Source organism: Thunnus albacares, chromosome 11, assembly GCF_914725855.1.
Source record: "Thunnus albacares chromosome 11, fThuAlb1.1, whole genome shotgun sequence".
Classification (NCBI taxonomy): Eukaryota; Metazoa; Chordata; class Actinopteri; order Scombriformes; family Scombridae; genus Thunnus; species Thunnus albacares.
The window spans coordinates 8,111,687-8,128,183 of record NC_058116.1 but is presented as its reverse complement, the minus strand read 5'-3'; the positions used below and the strand labels follow the sequence as shown (position 1 = coordinate 8,128,183).

General features: G+C 40.3%; 1 protein-coding gene across 2 annotated transcripts; it reads left to right on the top strand.

The window, feature by feature from the left end:
- The first annotated feature begins 2,113 nt into the window (after window positions 1-2,113).
- tnfsf11 (TNF superfamily member 11) lies at window positions 2,114-10,958 on the top strand. Of its 2 annotated transcripts, XM_044366225.1 has the most exons (4): window positions 2,119-2,689; window positions 4,815-4,850; window positions 7,958-8,084; window positions 9,122-10,958. In XM_044366225.1, the coding sequence occupies exons 1-4, from the start codon at window positions 2,489-2,491 to the stop codon at window positions 9,559-9,561; spliced, it is 804 nt and encodes a 267-aa protein (XP_044222160.1). In that variant the 5' UTR covers window positions 2,119-2,488; the 3' UTR covers window positions 9,562-10,958. The 2 variants fall into 2 exon arrangements, with proteins under 2 accessions (XP_044222161.1, XP_044222160.1); XM_044366226.1 differs by lacking the exon at window positions 4,815-4,850 and having other exon boundaries at window positions 2,114-2,689.
- The last annotated feature ends 5,539 nt before the right edge of the window (window positions 10,959-16,497 follow it).

The window sequence follows — 16,497 nt, the reverse complement described above, 5'->3', positions numbered from 1 at the left end:
CTAGACAAACACACACGTTATATGACTCATAATGATGTTTTTTCAGTTTTGCATTGGTTTCTTTGCTTGCTGTAATAGTGGAAATCCAGGTTACATGTGGGTTTTTTTTGCTGAAGATTAACACAGTAAATGTAGCAATTCTTTTCTAACTGCATAGACTTTTGGAAAAAACAAAGGAATACCTGTTTGAAAGAATATCTTCTTTGTTGTGAGCAAATCACTGAGAGAGATGATTTCCTCTTTGGAGAGCACCACTGATGTCCAAATAGACTGGCTGGAAGGATGTGCTCGTATTACAAAATGTCAGATTGGCCCTGTGATGGTAACTGTAGGTAAACAGATTGTTTCAGGGGAAAAACCTCAAAGGTGTTTTTTTATATCAGATTTTATATTCATATTTTTAATTGAGTAATTTTCCCTACAAGTCATATTATCTCTATCTGGGTGATATTTAAGTGAGGTTAATAACAAAACAATGGGTTGAAATGAATATTCTAGATGAGTATGAATTTGAATTATATATATTAAAGGAACATTTAATATTTTGGGAAATATGCACCGGTGCTTTGTTTTGCTCCTGATGAAAGTTTGAGGACCAAAAGTGAGTACAAGTGATTGACAGTGTGCAGGATTTTTTGATCCTTTCATAGGAAACAGGGTTGAAATAAACATGACTTGAAATTAGTCCCTAACTTCCAGTCAGCAACAACCATTGATTGCATCATTTAAGGATGGTGGCACAATTTTGGTGGCATGATGGCTTGTAAAGACAATGTAACAATGTTTATCCAGGAGCCAAACTCAGATGTGCCACAAAACCACCAAATACTCTAGAAAATGCCATACTAAACTTCACAAGAAGTGAATGCAAGGGTGGGTTGATACACTTCTTCTTTTCTTCATCAGTTAACCGTCCAGCTGTTGCAGTCTCAACGAACTGGAGGACTGCCAGGGACTTTTTGTCATATCCACAACATTACAAAGGGATGTGATAAATGCATGAATAAACGCTTCCATGTAACGGATTTCATGCGTTGAAAGAAATTAGAGGTCATCAGTCACGCAGGTCCTGGGTGCAACTTCAGCAACACGACGTTGCTACATTGCATGACGATATTACAGACTAATGCATCAAGTTGGCCTATAATTAGTGAATTACAGACTAATGTCCAAACAGGACTCAAAGTTCCATTGACTATGGAGTTCTAATGTGCCTAAGCTGCCACCAGGAATATTGAGTTATTAGTGGCAAACAAAAGGAGTAAATAATTATATTTCAAATTGTCAGCATATTGACCTATAGTCTTATTACATACTGTAATATGTATGACTTCACATCACAAAGGTTTAAAGTCTCCCTGCACTCAAAAATGTGTCTTGCTTACTGTTAATATTTCATTGTGCACACTGATGTGTGTACAGAGTTTGACACTAAAAGGCTGTTTTGACATTAATCTGTTGAAAGGGAAGTTTCTACCTAAAAGTATTTACTCTAAATCGGAGTTTAAGACATGTACATAAGATTTTGAGACATCACGGTTAGTTTTGATGTCACAAAACGTATCAGAAGTCAGTCAAAATCAATGAACCAATATGCAACTGACTCCAGTGTGATGTGAGCACTTGAAACCTCTAGTTCACCCCTACCTCAGTGAAGTAGGAGACATCTTGTGTCCAGTCGTTGAACTTTTGAAACGAAGAATATTTGCATATTCATCGACTCTGGATTTATTTCCAATGAGGGAGAAAGAGTAGATGTGCTTTTAATAATTTGTATGTGGTTCACACAAAAATTGAACTTTTGTGGGAAAAATCACATTTTCAAATTATAATTCAAAGCAGAGTATTTTTATGTCTTTATGTGCCTGATTATTCATTCATTGAGTAAAATGTGAATGTAAATTGCCATATAAATAACATAAATGAGTTTCATCAATATGAAATTTATTTTGTTCATGAAAATAACTGTTTCCAATTTATTCATTAAAATTCTGATTTTAAACTAATTTAGTCAATGAAATCATTTATTTTGTCTAATTTTTTGTATAATAAAGTGTTTTTTTTACTGACCTAAATAATTTTTGTGTGTGTTCATAGGTGTGTAAACTAATGACTGACTTTATTCCCATACTTCACTCCATCCCTGCTGTGTTGAACATTCAGCCTCAGTGCAGCGTGTGAGAGGGGGTGTGGACGCGCAGAAGGGGTGGATCACGTGTTAATGTGTTTCTCTAAAGAGCCTCTGGAGCCATAAAGGGCTCGCTTTACCTGTCGTGCGCTCAGGCCGAACTGGTTGCCAGTCTTGTCGAAGTCTTTTCCTTCGATCTATTTGCGCGCCGGGCGAACACTCTGATTGGCTACAGAGGGAAACCAGCTCCGTCAGCCCACCCACCGCTGATTATAGGGACTCTTGCAGACTCAGTTTCCTTCCTTGCATTGAGTCTGGGACCTGGCCCCGGGTCTGAACGGCACACACAGAGCGCGCATCATGGCAGCTACCCACAGCGACTACAGAGGCTACCTGCGGAACACCGTCGACATGGAGGCAGGGCAGCACCGCTTCCACCAGGTGCAGCACTCGGAGCCCACTTACCGGCCGCTCCTATTCGGGACCCTCGCTGTTATGGGATTGCTTCAGGTGGCTTCCAGCGTGGCGATCTTATTACACCTCACAGGTTACCTGCAAGAGGTAGGCTCAATACGACACTGCGTGATCTGGTTTGGTGTGGTTTCTGATTGCCAGTGCGCAGTGAGAACGCTTTGCAAAGTCATTCAGCGCCGTCAGTATGTACGTTGGTTTACTCAAGCCTTGGTTCATTGTGCAAATATTTATCTACAAATATTGTCGACAATTCCCTACTAGGCAAGCGAGTTAACACAGAGCGTCAGTATTTGCGTAATTTAATAATGCCATAAAATGCCAGAAAAGTTTTCCAGCTCTATATAAAATTGGCAGCTTTTGTGCTCTTAGAAGTGAAGTAGGTGTAACCTTCAGAAGTTACAAAAAAAGAAGAGAAAAAAGCCTCAACATTTAGCCAGTTCTGCAGTTTTTGCGCGCAAAGGCACTCTTGGCTTCTCTTTGAAAGCGCTGCGCCTCGGCGGCAGGCAGTTAAAACACTTCTTTCCCTCGCTGTTAAAACAGTCTGACTGATAGATAGCATCTCAAGAACCCCTGCTTAAATTTTCCACGGAGATCAGTTGTTTCAGCGAGATATTTTCCAGCTCGATTCAAAGCGTGAATCCGTTTTGAAGTGATAACATCTTATGGTAGAGGCTCCGCTGCAAATACAAACGTCAGTTTTGCAAGATGTCTTGTTTGCAAAATACAGATGTTTTCACTTGAGACTCCGTGGCTGCAATTTTTCATGCGCTTGTTTACATGCCATGTGGGGGCTATATTTGTAATTTATATGTGTCATGAGCTATAAACTTTTGAGCATAAGCAGAACGTTTTTCAAGGACATTGGAGGAGAGAGAAAGTCTGGTAAAGTTCAAGGAAGACTTTGGATGTTCATGTTCTTGCTGCTGGGCTGACAGTCTGAGATAAGACATTGACAAGTCAGAGATACTATCAAAATACATACTGTATATCTTCACATGGGCCACTGCTTTTTCTCACGTCGTCTTCGCCGTCTTGTAGCCTGCCTGTCTGTGTTCTTGTAAAATAACATGTCACTCTGCCACTATTGTTTTTGTTACTTTGTGGCGGTTTTGGAGTCGAATAATTGTCATGTTTCAACAAGCCAAGAGAGCAGACCACATCTTCGCTCTGTCAGGATGCTTTAAGTTCACCTGGAGAGCATCTGTCTCGCTCTTTTTCTCTTTGCCTCCGTCTTTTTCTCTGTGTTTGTGTGTTAAATTTCTTTGGCTTGTCTTTGGCATAAACACATCACAGTGCGGTAGTAGCTATGTGCTGGATGTGAGCCAGGAGAAAAAAGAAAATGAAAAGGAGGGAGGCAAAGGAGTAAAAACACCAGACAGAAGATCAGACCAGAAAGAGACAATTTTTGATTTCATGGCTGTTATAATATTTGTGTATTTGGGGTTGAGCTGATGATGTGATGATAGGGATGCAGGGACGGATCTTAAGAAGTGAATAAAGCGTTCCTCGAGTGCCCAGCACCATGAGATGTCTTTTGGTTGGTCAGAATTAAAGCTGTGGGTTTTTGGATTAACACGCAGCCTATTCCGAAGTGGATGACAGCTGCATACGGTTACACTTTTAGCGTGAGTCATTGGTTGTGTGCCGACTGGAGTCTGGCAACGGACCATCATCTGCCCTCAACACCTGTATGACTTCCTGGAGATGGAGAGGAGAGCTGGAATCTGCACAGTGTCGTGCCTACGTAGGAATGTGCTGATGGGTGCAGGTTTAAAAACGCTGTTGTGATTCAAACATCAGGGCTACGGTTTTATTGTTGTTGTTGTGTTTTTTTGTGTGCCGAGCTGCGTGCATGCATGAAAGCCTTGTGGCAAATTTTTAATGCATAAACACATGCGGAGACAACAGCCCTGCAGTGTCCAAATCACTTTGACTTTCGCCTGCTGCGGTGGAATGCAATGACATGCGGAAAATAACTCAACCACCGCTCCCACACACACACACACACACACGCATACACACACACTCATAAAAACATCCAAAGTGAAATGCTGCTTGTCTTCCTGTAAGTTTTGTAAAATACTCCTCCCACACACACACCTGTCAGGGCATCATTACACATAGTGCTTGTCAGAGATGGCGTAACTGTGCGATGTATTTATTTTTTCATGACCCCTCTAACCTCTGCACCTCTATCTGTTTCTGTCTCCAGGTAGATTTGTCCACAGCCCCACATCGGCCCATAGAGGTGAGTTTGACCCCTGGCTGACCTCAGACAAGACAACAACACAACACACCCTCTGCCTGGAGCACAGTCCACTCAGACACATTGCATTATAACAGCTTTCCTTCCTGCTATTCATCCCTGTGGTCTTTAGTATCATCATAGCCAGACTACTCCTGTTATTGATTAATAATCATCAGGGATGATTGCAGATTAAAGATTTAAATCAGTTGTTGACATGTTGTCACTAAAGGAAAATTCTGGGGAAACAAAATCAGAGATAACAGGGCTAAAGATAATGTCTTTAAGAATGTTTCAAAGCGTATCAGGTATTTTCTGTTGATGGTGTCAAGGCGGGAGTATTGTACTTGTAATAACGTGGTTGTGTTTTTAAAAGCGGCAAAAAATAAATAAGATAATTATCTACAGTTTTGTACTGACAGTAGTCACGACTTCCCCATGGGTGTGTTTTCAGTGCATACCACAGCTTTTGTAAAGCCAGTACCAAACCATACAGTACTATAGGTGGTCACAGAGGCTGATGAGAGGTCAGACCACAGTGGGAAAAAGACCTCTCTGCCCTTGATATAGGGTCAAAAAAGCTTGTCATGTAGGATTTTTCCACAAGTTTGATTAATCACTTACCAACTCTGTGCACAGAGAGTGGAGTGGACTAGTTTACTACACAAGCTATTAGTGAGTCATTCATTGGCGTCAGTGGTTGCAGAGTGTCCCTCTGATGAACAGCAGTAGCATGAGAGAGTTATAAAATGGGAATTCTTAATTGTTGAAGTCATATTTTTTTTCTAATCCCTCTTTGGAAGTCACCGCCCGTTTTTTGGCACAGGTTTCGCTGAGTGAAAGCAAAAACCATCCAGGAAGTAAAACAACACAGACTAAAAGGGCTGCTTTGCTTCACTAGTGTTTGGTTTCCCATAATGCTTAAATTTCCTTTGAAATTATGTATTTGTGTTTGCCCTGGGTATCCCTGGTGGAGTACTTACACAAACCACCCAGCCTGTCTTGGACTGAGTAGCCCATTGTGTCGTTAGCCGTCGGCTGTTTCCCATGGAGTGCAGGGAGACGTGCTGGGAGCTTTATGAGGTGTCAGGGTGACAGGTCCACTTGGCCCACGCTGTGTTTTGTTAGGGTCAGCCCTGATACTGCTGGTGCTCTCTGCTGACAGTCCAGGGGATTTATTCGAGAGCAAGTCTCTGTGGACAGCTGTCAGCTCCGCGCTTCGACTTTGCTTTGTACTCTTTGATGTGAGACAGGATGTGCAGGCCTGGCCTACACCGGGATGGGGCTGTGGTCAGTGCGATCACGGGTGTGGTGAGAACACATGAATCAGACACGGTTCATGATTTGAATGTTTACAGTCTGTGGAGATCTGTACAACTGTGTTAGAGGGAGATCTGACCGATGCAGTATGAAACACAAGAAGACAATCTACTTTGGTGGCCAGGCTTTGAGTGAGAGGACTTTTGTTTCAGTGTAGTGTCTCAGAAACCACTCATCACCATAATAGAGACGTTGAATGATGTACAGTATGCGGTGCGTAGTTAAAAGCCTGAAGTGAAGCCTGCATGCACTGTGGTATTGCAGGGCCAAACATGCCCGCCCTAGCTGGATATTTCAAGGCAGACATTTCTCCTTCATGTAGCAACTCCTGGTGCAGCGTGGTTGACACCGTGCCGCACTTTAATTCCAGATCACGCGGCAGATCAGAAAGCTGCCAGAGTGCTGCCACTTTCTGGTTAAAGAGGTATGACGTGGTCTCACCACAAATCAAGATAGATCCCACAATGTAGAGCCAATTGGGAGCGCGTTCACAATTACTTTGTAGCCTTGGCAAGACATTGTTTACCCCTGTCTCATTCCAAGACAGTGCGCTAAAAACATGTTTGTGCAGCAAATTGTTTTCCCGAGGACAGACAGTGCTAATCTTAGTTTAAGAGCTGTGCAAATTTGTCTGGACTTGGGTTGGGAATAAATACTTCACAGTAATATTAATACAGCACAGGTGCAGTGTTGCAAAATCATGTTAATGGTGTTGGTGGGACCGGTTTATTTGGATTGTGCAGCAGTGTTTGCTCTCAGAGCCGCTGTGTGTGGTTTTTAAGTTGGTATGTTTAAAAATTCTATCCATTACAACACTTTCAATTTCCCCGTTTTTTTTTTTTTAGTTTTTGGCTCGGAGGTAGGATGAGATGATATTGCCAACATACCTCCGATTACTGAATAAAAGGAAATTACGCTGATATGATAAAACAAGTTAAAACCCCTTCAGGACACGACACTTCATCAGTTGAGTCTATATGATTTATTCACTGACATATTTGTATGTATCTATTGCACAAATGAATAAATGCACAATTTAACACGGGCTCATGTTGGACTAATTTCATAAACAGTTTCATCCAAATTTATGCCTTTGCTAAAATACCACATTGTGATGATTGTGTGATTGTAGGTAGATGCAGAGGCAGATATTTTCATCTCGTGCCAGATGTGTAAGACAGTTGGCATCTCCGGTGCAGTAACTGTTTACTTGCTTGGAAACCATGTTTTCCTTCAGTGTATATGCTCTGTCTTGCCTGACAGAGGACAGCCCATCTTAGACTGTGGATGGCGACATCATCAACCTTGAAATAGAATCAGCACTCTGGGTTGAATTCAGTCCAAATACTATTTGTGCCAAATCCGTGAGAAGTGCAATCTGTCTGAAAGGTTACACTCACCAGGAGGCCTCCCTGTCACAGCCTCTGGCCCCAAGTACAACCGCAGCTTTAATAAGAAGTTATAAGGCTAGCCAAAAAGGATGGATAACACACACAGACATGCAGTCTGTTCACCTCATACACTTACAGCTTTAGATACACACACACACACACAATTTCATACAAGTAGACAGTTATTTAAAGAGACAGCAGAACACAGTTGTGGCGAAATATGTCAAAATGGTATTGTTGCTGTAAGGAAAAGTTTGTGGGGGCACTGATACTGAGGTACTGATGTGGGTGCAAGTTTAAAATTGAGTAATTCCTCAGAGTAGGATATCACGTACACACACACACAAGCTTTCATCATCAATCAGTATTTGCTAAATTAGCTTTTCCTGTTCTCTACAGGAGGTGCAGACGGAGCCGGTGCTGAACGCTCTGAGAGACACGAGGAAAAAAGGACGATGCAAAACTCCAAAAGAGAGTCTGCCATCCGCTCATCTACCAATCAGAGCGCATCAAGAGTACTATAAGAGTGAGTCCAGTCGAATTAATGTCCTATTATTTTTGCACTAGTAAAACAGATCTGTCATTCTGGCTTTATTACATTTATTATTTAGCTATATGTATTGTATTGTATTAACATTATCAGGAGCCAGTTGCACCAGCTCTTTGTATGTTTAAACTTAGACTAGTTATGATGTATATGTTGACTAAGTGTAGAGTGACACATCAGTAAATTAAAATTAGTTGCATCACATAAACCAGTTCATACATGCAGTTTAGTTGTCACTTAATATTCACAGCCAGTAACTGCCAGGTGTAACTGATACGCAGCTAACTGAACTATCAGACAAAACTAATGTTAGCTTGGTAATTAAGTATATGACCTGAGGTCATATGATCAACATATCTGAGCTGACATTTGATAAAATGCTGTTTAATAATAATAATGTAAACTGGGAAGATTTGAAATTACATTTTACAAAAATAACACAGCATACCTCAAATTATATAACATCAGACTAAATGACCAAATAACTTAACCGAACAATCTGCTAGCCAATCAGATATTTCCTAGTTATTCTAAACTGCACAAACACTAACTCTGAAAAATACACATTTCTCCATTTTTGTACTTACAAGCAAAACAAAGTAAAACATTTACAAAGGATCAGCAGTCAAATGTAATATATCATTTGACCATTTTTGGAAATTACGCGACAGCTTGTGATGCTACAGTTATTTCCTGTTTACATTGTTGATTCTTTTGATTGGACAGCGCTACAGATGTTTCCTAGCAACCAATTTGCACATAACTTAAGTCTTTACTGTCTAAGAAATATTTCTTACTTTTAAATGGCACAATCCAATTTAGTAAGTCACTGGTTTTAAACTAGATAGTAGTTACTGAGAACTTAGGAAGTACTTTAAGCACAAAGTAATGAATAGCTCATGCAATCCAATACTGGACTCCATTTTTTTAGTTTGGTTTGGTTTACTATAAACCAAAGAAAATGAGTGGATGAACCAAAACTTCTGCTATTTTATGCTGCTCTTTTCGCCACGCAGAGGGTGAGCCGAAACCCATCACCATTGACTGGGACGAGTTGCACGGATACCTCCACAAGTTGCGCTACCAGAAGGGAAAACTGCAGGTGATGGAGTCTGGTTTCTACTATATTTATGCTAAGACCTGCTTCCGCTACTACAAGTACGTATCAGAGGACAGCAGTCAGACCGGGGTCCCACCAGTGGATGTTAGCAACACCCAGCTCATCCAGTACGTCTACCATGAGAGCATCAAACAGAACAGCAAAGCTGCAGTGCTGATGAAGACGGGCAGCACCATGCGCTGGAACATCACAAGCTATAACATGTACTGCGCCCAGCAGGGCCGAGGGGTGCGGCTGGATGATGGAGACTACTTGTTTGTCAATGTGTCCAATGCTTGGATGCTGGACCCAGAGGGAGAAGGGACGTATTTTGGGGCCATAAAGTTGGGTAACTGAAATTTTAATATGTGGGGAGCGGACATGCTACTGAACATTAATGCCAAAGAACCACTGATAGTGATTTATAATTGTTATTTGTCAACAAAGGTTTTTTTTTATTGTACATGTGTTGTTTTGTTAATTGCTCTTCACCAAATAGCCTTGGAGTCATTTATGAGAAAAACATGTCTTGCCATTCAGTCCAACAAAACCACACACAGCTCTCAACTTTATCCAAAATAGCACTGGATTTCTTTTTAGGTATTGTGGTTTATATTTGAAATATTGAATACAGATTGCAACAGTTTAGACTAAAGCATAGAAATGTGTGTATGCACTAATTAAACTAACCACAAGGGAGCAACTAAGGGGGTAAGTCTGTTGGCAAAAAGTTTAGTGAGAAAAGATTTGTGTAAATGTCCACAAAGAACATTGCAGTTGATAGAGCATCTGATTGTACTTAGCAGATAATCACAGCATAAAAATAACAAGACTCCCAGGCCTTCCTCTGAACCACGACAGCGAATGCATAAATGTTTTCTTGAAAGGTTTTGTAAGTGTGAACAAGGCAGGCAATGAGGCATTCTAGCAGTAAGTAACTCATCAGTATAATTCGAAATAAGCAGTTAAATTGTGATTTATTTCACCCTCAAAATCTCTAAGGGACCATTGAAACTTAATATGAAAGATTCACTTTGACTCTGACATTGTTTTTTCAAGCAACATAGCCAGTTTAAAAAAAGAAGGTCACGTGTATGTTCCAAAAACTCATTTGTTATCCAGTTTTCTGTCTTGAGTGGCCTGCTTCATTGAAGGCATTTACACGACAATGTCATTTTAAATTAAGGAGGAAATGACATCTGTTTGTTATGTTTATGACAATCAACATGCAGTGCAGATAGCTGGACTGTCTGACCTTTAATGACATGAAAAGACTCTTGTCTTCTTTAACTAGAGGAGCCAAATTGAGTTTGGTTCATCTTTAACTTAAACTTTGTTTTTCATTTGGCTCTTCAGTGAGGTAAATGGGAATATGCACTAAATATTTATTTATTAGTTATAGAAGTACAGAGACAGGTCATTGTTAAAGTGACCTTTCGACTGTAAAAATCATTTATATTTTATGTCTGTATGACATTCATTATGCAGCACTTAGAGGAAATAGTAGACACGCTTTTGTTATTAAAACACAGGGGCTTCATTTTAAATTCCATATTTATGTATCTTGATTTTGACAATTCTGTGTGCACTTGCCTAGCCAAAAGCAATATGGATATATTGTTTCTTCTTCAAGATTGTAGCATACCTGTAAAATCTTCGTCTGATTTCATCTGATAGATTTTTTTCCCATTCAGTGTTCTTTTTTATTTATGTTTGTGTATGTTTTAATAAAAAAAACTACTTTTGTAACAGTGTTTCATGTGTATTGACATTACCTGATGCTGTTGATTGCAGTGAGGAGCATTAAACTTCACAGGATTAGGTCACAGCCACCTAGCATGGTAACCTGATGAGCAGGCCACCCTGACTGTAATATTATTGTGATGTGCAATTTGATAATCTGTACAATCTTTGTAAAATTCAACACCGTTATGGCCAAAGAGTGAAGTCACGTCATTCTTTATCCCGCTGCAACCCTCGTCAGAACAGCCCACCAACTTATTACAGAGATACTGTAGGTTGTATAGAGAAACCGCCCACTGTTGCTGCAGAGCTGCTAACTCACAGCAGATACTTGGACCACAGCACAGAGCGACCTACAGAATAAACAAGAAACAGACTGCATGGGGTGGGAATAACGACGAGAATTTCATTACTTAACTGTTATGTGTGTAAGAAATTTTGATCATTGTGGTGATGGGTCTCCCATGAAGCCCCACGGCGTGTGCGAGAAACTGTTTCAATGTTAGACCCGCAGCCAAACAATTCCTCTATTGTCTGTACTTGGGCGTTCACCAGCATATGGCCAGAGAATGGCTGGGGTTCACACGTTTGTGCTGTACGCTGGGACCTCACACGGCTTTCAGCTCATTGTTCAAACGTTACTGAGAGTTGAAATAAAATCTGGGGTTTGAGAAGAAATACTTGGCTGAGGTGCATTTGGTGTGGATTAGTTTTCGAGTTTTGACATGATTCCTTGTGCCAGATTTTCTGTAGTGTACAGCACTGATGGAGCCGACTGCAAAAATTTATATGTAATTGACTTTAATGAAATGTCTTTCGAAGAGTCATCATTTTTAAAGGGGAAGTGTTCACTTCTGACAAAACACTGGTGCCTAAAAGAAAGCTTTTTATAGCTCAACTTATGCAAATCATAAACATAACTCACAAACAAAACTACAGAACAGTCAAGCTGTGGTGTCCATAGGGCCACTGTGTTTCAGATATAAATAGCTGAAGCCATAAGATTAAACAATGGACTTCCGTAGTGTGCCACCCTTTTTGAAGTGACCTGATTTCTCAATTCTTGGCACTGATCAGAAACCATTAAAATGTGTTGTGTCAGTAAACTATGGAAAGCTTGGCATCCACTGTACACCCACCCTGAACAACGTACACACACTCAACACATACAGTACAATCACATTCATCAAGTTTCACTTGCTTGCTACACTCTGTGGTACATAAAATAGGCCCATTTGGCAAAAGTGGAGAACTTACTGACTTATTTTACTACTCACATATGTAAAAACACAAGGCCATGGCAATGAAAAGCAGTGGTCCAGTCCGTCAAAGCAGGCATGGATTTTATACTACAGGATATAAAATAGATTGCTGACTTGTATTTTTACTCCTGCCTACAGGTCCTCAGATGTTCCATGATGATCTGTTGCAGACGAGCTCCAGTGGAACATATGTGCAACTTTACTCATGTCTTCTACTTATTCAAGATTGGTTTTATGGTGCTGCATCTCATTCAGACATTATTTCAGAGTCCGCTCCCTGTGGCTCAGCGAAGACGCTATTGAAACAAAAAGTCATGTGTTGGAAAATATATCAGGGTGTTTTCCCCCAATAAGCAGCACCAGAGGCATCAATATAGAAGTTAATGCCATTAGCAAACTGTGGGTGCTTAGCTTTATGAGGCTTTGTGGTTTGGAGGAAATGGAGCTCTGAGGAGTCAGTTTTACCAAGCAGCTGGAGGGCTTTGTTATTTGCAGTCAGGTTGCTTAGTGTTTCGCACGCTTACACACTCGTGCTATCAATGTATAAATTTGTGCCCACACACACCAACAAACTCACATGCATACACAACCATCCTAGCCAACGTGCATACACACACTCCTGTGCTGAGTCAGCGTGGCCAGCTATTTTCACAAGCTGGGCCCTCGCCCTTTGTCTTCACCCCAATATAGCTCAGATGTTTCAGGCTTTTGATGTCTGACGTTTTTACCACTTGGCTAATGCTAACATTAGTGTTATTAAAACAATAACAGAGTGAGATTTACAGGCTACGCTGCAGACACATGGGCGTGAGATAGCAGGAGGGTTATTACTGTAACCAGGCCTTGTCATCTCATGCATGAGCTGTCAGCAAAGAGTGTGTGCCAGACTGTCTATGTCTGTGTGAAAGTGTGTAGGTTGTCAGCTATCAAGAGGTTATTGAATCAAACACATTGGCAAATTAATAAGTCAACTTCAAGATATCCTAAAGGGTCAGTTGATGTAGGTACATGTAATGTAACCAAACCCATATCTCTCTGTCTCGTCTTTTCTTTGTCTCCCATCTATCAAATATCAGTGAAGCAAAATACAAATAAAGATTTACATGAATGATTTATCCAGCTTTGAACATTATAGTGACTCCTTTGACCTTGTCCCCTTTTGACCTGCCTCCAGCACCATGGAGAGCACATCTCGAATGCGATTTTCAATGCCTAAAAAGTATTTCACGATGAAGAAGAGAAGTACTCCACAATCTTTTTTAGGGTAATTTATTTTGCGGCAATCTCGAACGTTACCGGTTATTCAAGATTAAAACATTCTGAAATACACCCAAAATGGCCTGAGAATGTGATACTTTTCAGCTCAAAATGAAGTAATGAACATTTTCAACCATTGTAGCAAATATACCCTGTAGCACGCTTACATTTTTGTCGGGGTTATGTGGACTGGAACTAGGTTCCACAGTCCACTGATTGTCCCATCTGTTCCAGTGAGCTGCTCTGTGGCCAACAGATTAGACTGTGGTCATAATGGAAAACTTCCAGCTGGGAATATTTGTTGCTAACTGTTTGGAAGGGTCAGTCAAAAGAATTTGTAAAAATGTGTGTCCCCATATTAGTTGTTATAACGAGCCGTGATTAGCAGCAACATTCATCAACCTTAAGTGCTGAAAAAAGCACATTATTACATTGCTTCTCATAAACAAACACATCATGATGTTAAGAAATACACAATAGTCACTCCACTTTTGGCACACTAGATGACCCAGGAAAGCCAGCTGAGTGATGAGCCAACAGCTGGCCATCAGTGCTGAAACCAAAAGAAATATGTCTCTTCAGGAAGATTTAGGAATATTTCAAGGAAAGTGAAGAAAATTATACCATAGCTGATCATAATGTTATTTAAATTTGCTTAAAACCAGTAGTTTTCAAACATTTTCTGTCATGACCCTGCTTTGGAAGACAAAATCCCCCATTTGGAGGCAACCATACATGTATTTGCATAGACATGCAAATATGTGGTCTGTAGAAAACACTGCCCTGCCAAAGGCTAAAACTGACTAAAAGCTGCAGAAATGGGTGTTAATTCTCAGTGCTACAGTGATTAGATTCAATGTTAATGTCAAAAATATCAAGTGATGGGGATTTTATTGTCAGACCCATATCGACTCAAACCAATATTTAAAAAAATGTCAATTGTGGATCTGTTGATGAACACAATTAATACAAATCAACTAATGGTTATTTGTGCTATCTTGTAATTTTGGCCAACAAACAATTGTCAATTTTGAAGAATGGTTCCAAATCACCATTTTTTGGTATACAAAACAAATAATTGCAAATTGTTAAAATGCAAATGTTTTACTTTGTTTCTGTGGACGACTCTCAGGCAGGTTATTCCTAGGATCCACCAATTAACATCTTAGCAAACTATTAAAGTACTACTAAGTGAAGGGATTGCCAAATGTATTACAGTTTTTCCCGGGGCGAACATTAATGTGTGCACCAATTTATATGGCGATCCATCCAATAGTTGTTGAGACATTTCACTGGAAAAGTGAAAACCTTGACATGCTGATGGCACCAGAGGAAAAGTCAAGGAATCACTAATGTCAGTAGAAATCATCTGGGGACCATGAATGTCTGTATAAATATGTCACGGCAATCCAAGAGACAATAATGGAAATAAGTCCAGGACTTTATTGTTCTATCCCTGACAAAGTCTGGCATGTTGTAATTCATATATTATAGGTTGTCAATAAACCAAACCATCCAAAGCCCACAATACTCAATTGTGTGTGTGAGTATGCATATGTGGGTAAGTAAGTGAAAATTAGAAACAGACAGACAGAAAAAGCAGAGAGATGTGCATTTGTCAGTATGATCTTTGTATATTCAGATGATTTTGTTGTTTATTTATGTATTAAAAATTGAAACATATTCTCCATTCCACTCATTTTGCATTTACTAATTTTCCTCATGGGGATTATCAAAGTTTTATGTAATACAATGTTTTTCTTTCAATTTTGATCGTATGCCTACAAATTCCCAATGATTTCACTAAAACTGCAGTATTTAGGACTCTGGTTAGCCCAAAGATTTACACCCAGAGGAGGAGGGACTGTTAATAAAGTTAAAAACAGGAAAGACTGTGGTTAAACCTACGCTAATAGACACAGACAACACAGGCACAGGCAGACATACAGATGCATGCATCCGTGTAACCGCACTCAAGTACATGTCCAGTGCCTCATGCACACACACACACACACATGCACAGAGGGAATCCCCAGCCGAGTCATTCATGATCATGCAGCAGCAATCCTCAGTGTAAGCCTCGGATAAAGCATGCCAGATGGATCACGTAGCTCCCCTTAAGATGTGGTGACACCTGGACAGAGTCATAGGTAACACTGACTAATGCACTAATCCCCATGAGGACACCTGCAACTCAAAGCTCTCAGTAGAGTTAACAGACTATATTACTTAAAATGAGTATATTGCTAACTATTGTATGTGTATGTTCTATCTGTCTATCAGTCAGTGGGTCTGATCTGTAATGCAGTGACGGCAGGGGCATTACTCAGACAAAGGGTTTGTGCCAGGGCAATGTCAACATATGAGAACTAAATCAGCAGAGGCTCCCAGACTTCCCAAACCACCAGCAACAACAAGCAACACACCCAGAATCGAGACTAGCTGGAATGTCATTCATATGGTCCTCATTTCATCCCTCTCTCCCTTCCTCCAGTAGTTTTTCCATCCTATGTCTATGAAATAGATTGGTTGTTGTTGGTTGGCTGGCTGACTTGTTGACTCAATGGCTGGTTGATGGGCTGCTTGTCAGGGGCTCGTTGGCTTGTCAGATGGTCAGTGTTAGTTGACTTTCTGACAAGTCATTGGCAGCAGCTGTCAAATATTTTCATAACCAAGTATTTTACCGATTTATCTAGTGATTGATCGAGTAATCTGATAAGAATAAAATAATGCAATGTATGAAACATAATTTATTCATTCACAATTGCACAAGCTTAAAAACTTGACCTAGATGTGGATATTGTTGTAAGTATTGGCATGCAGCTGTTTAAGCAGCTGTTACTTAGACTATGAGTAATAACTAACTTTGTGTTAGCCAAACTGAGATACCCATTTGTGATCTAAACACCCACTGACAGAATTTGGAGGGGGGTGGGGGGCAGAGCTTTCTTTGTGGACACTCACATTGGGATCACCACACCCAGCTTGGTGTTACTGGCCTTTACAACTTTACAACAACATAGTGTTCTGT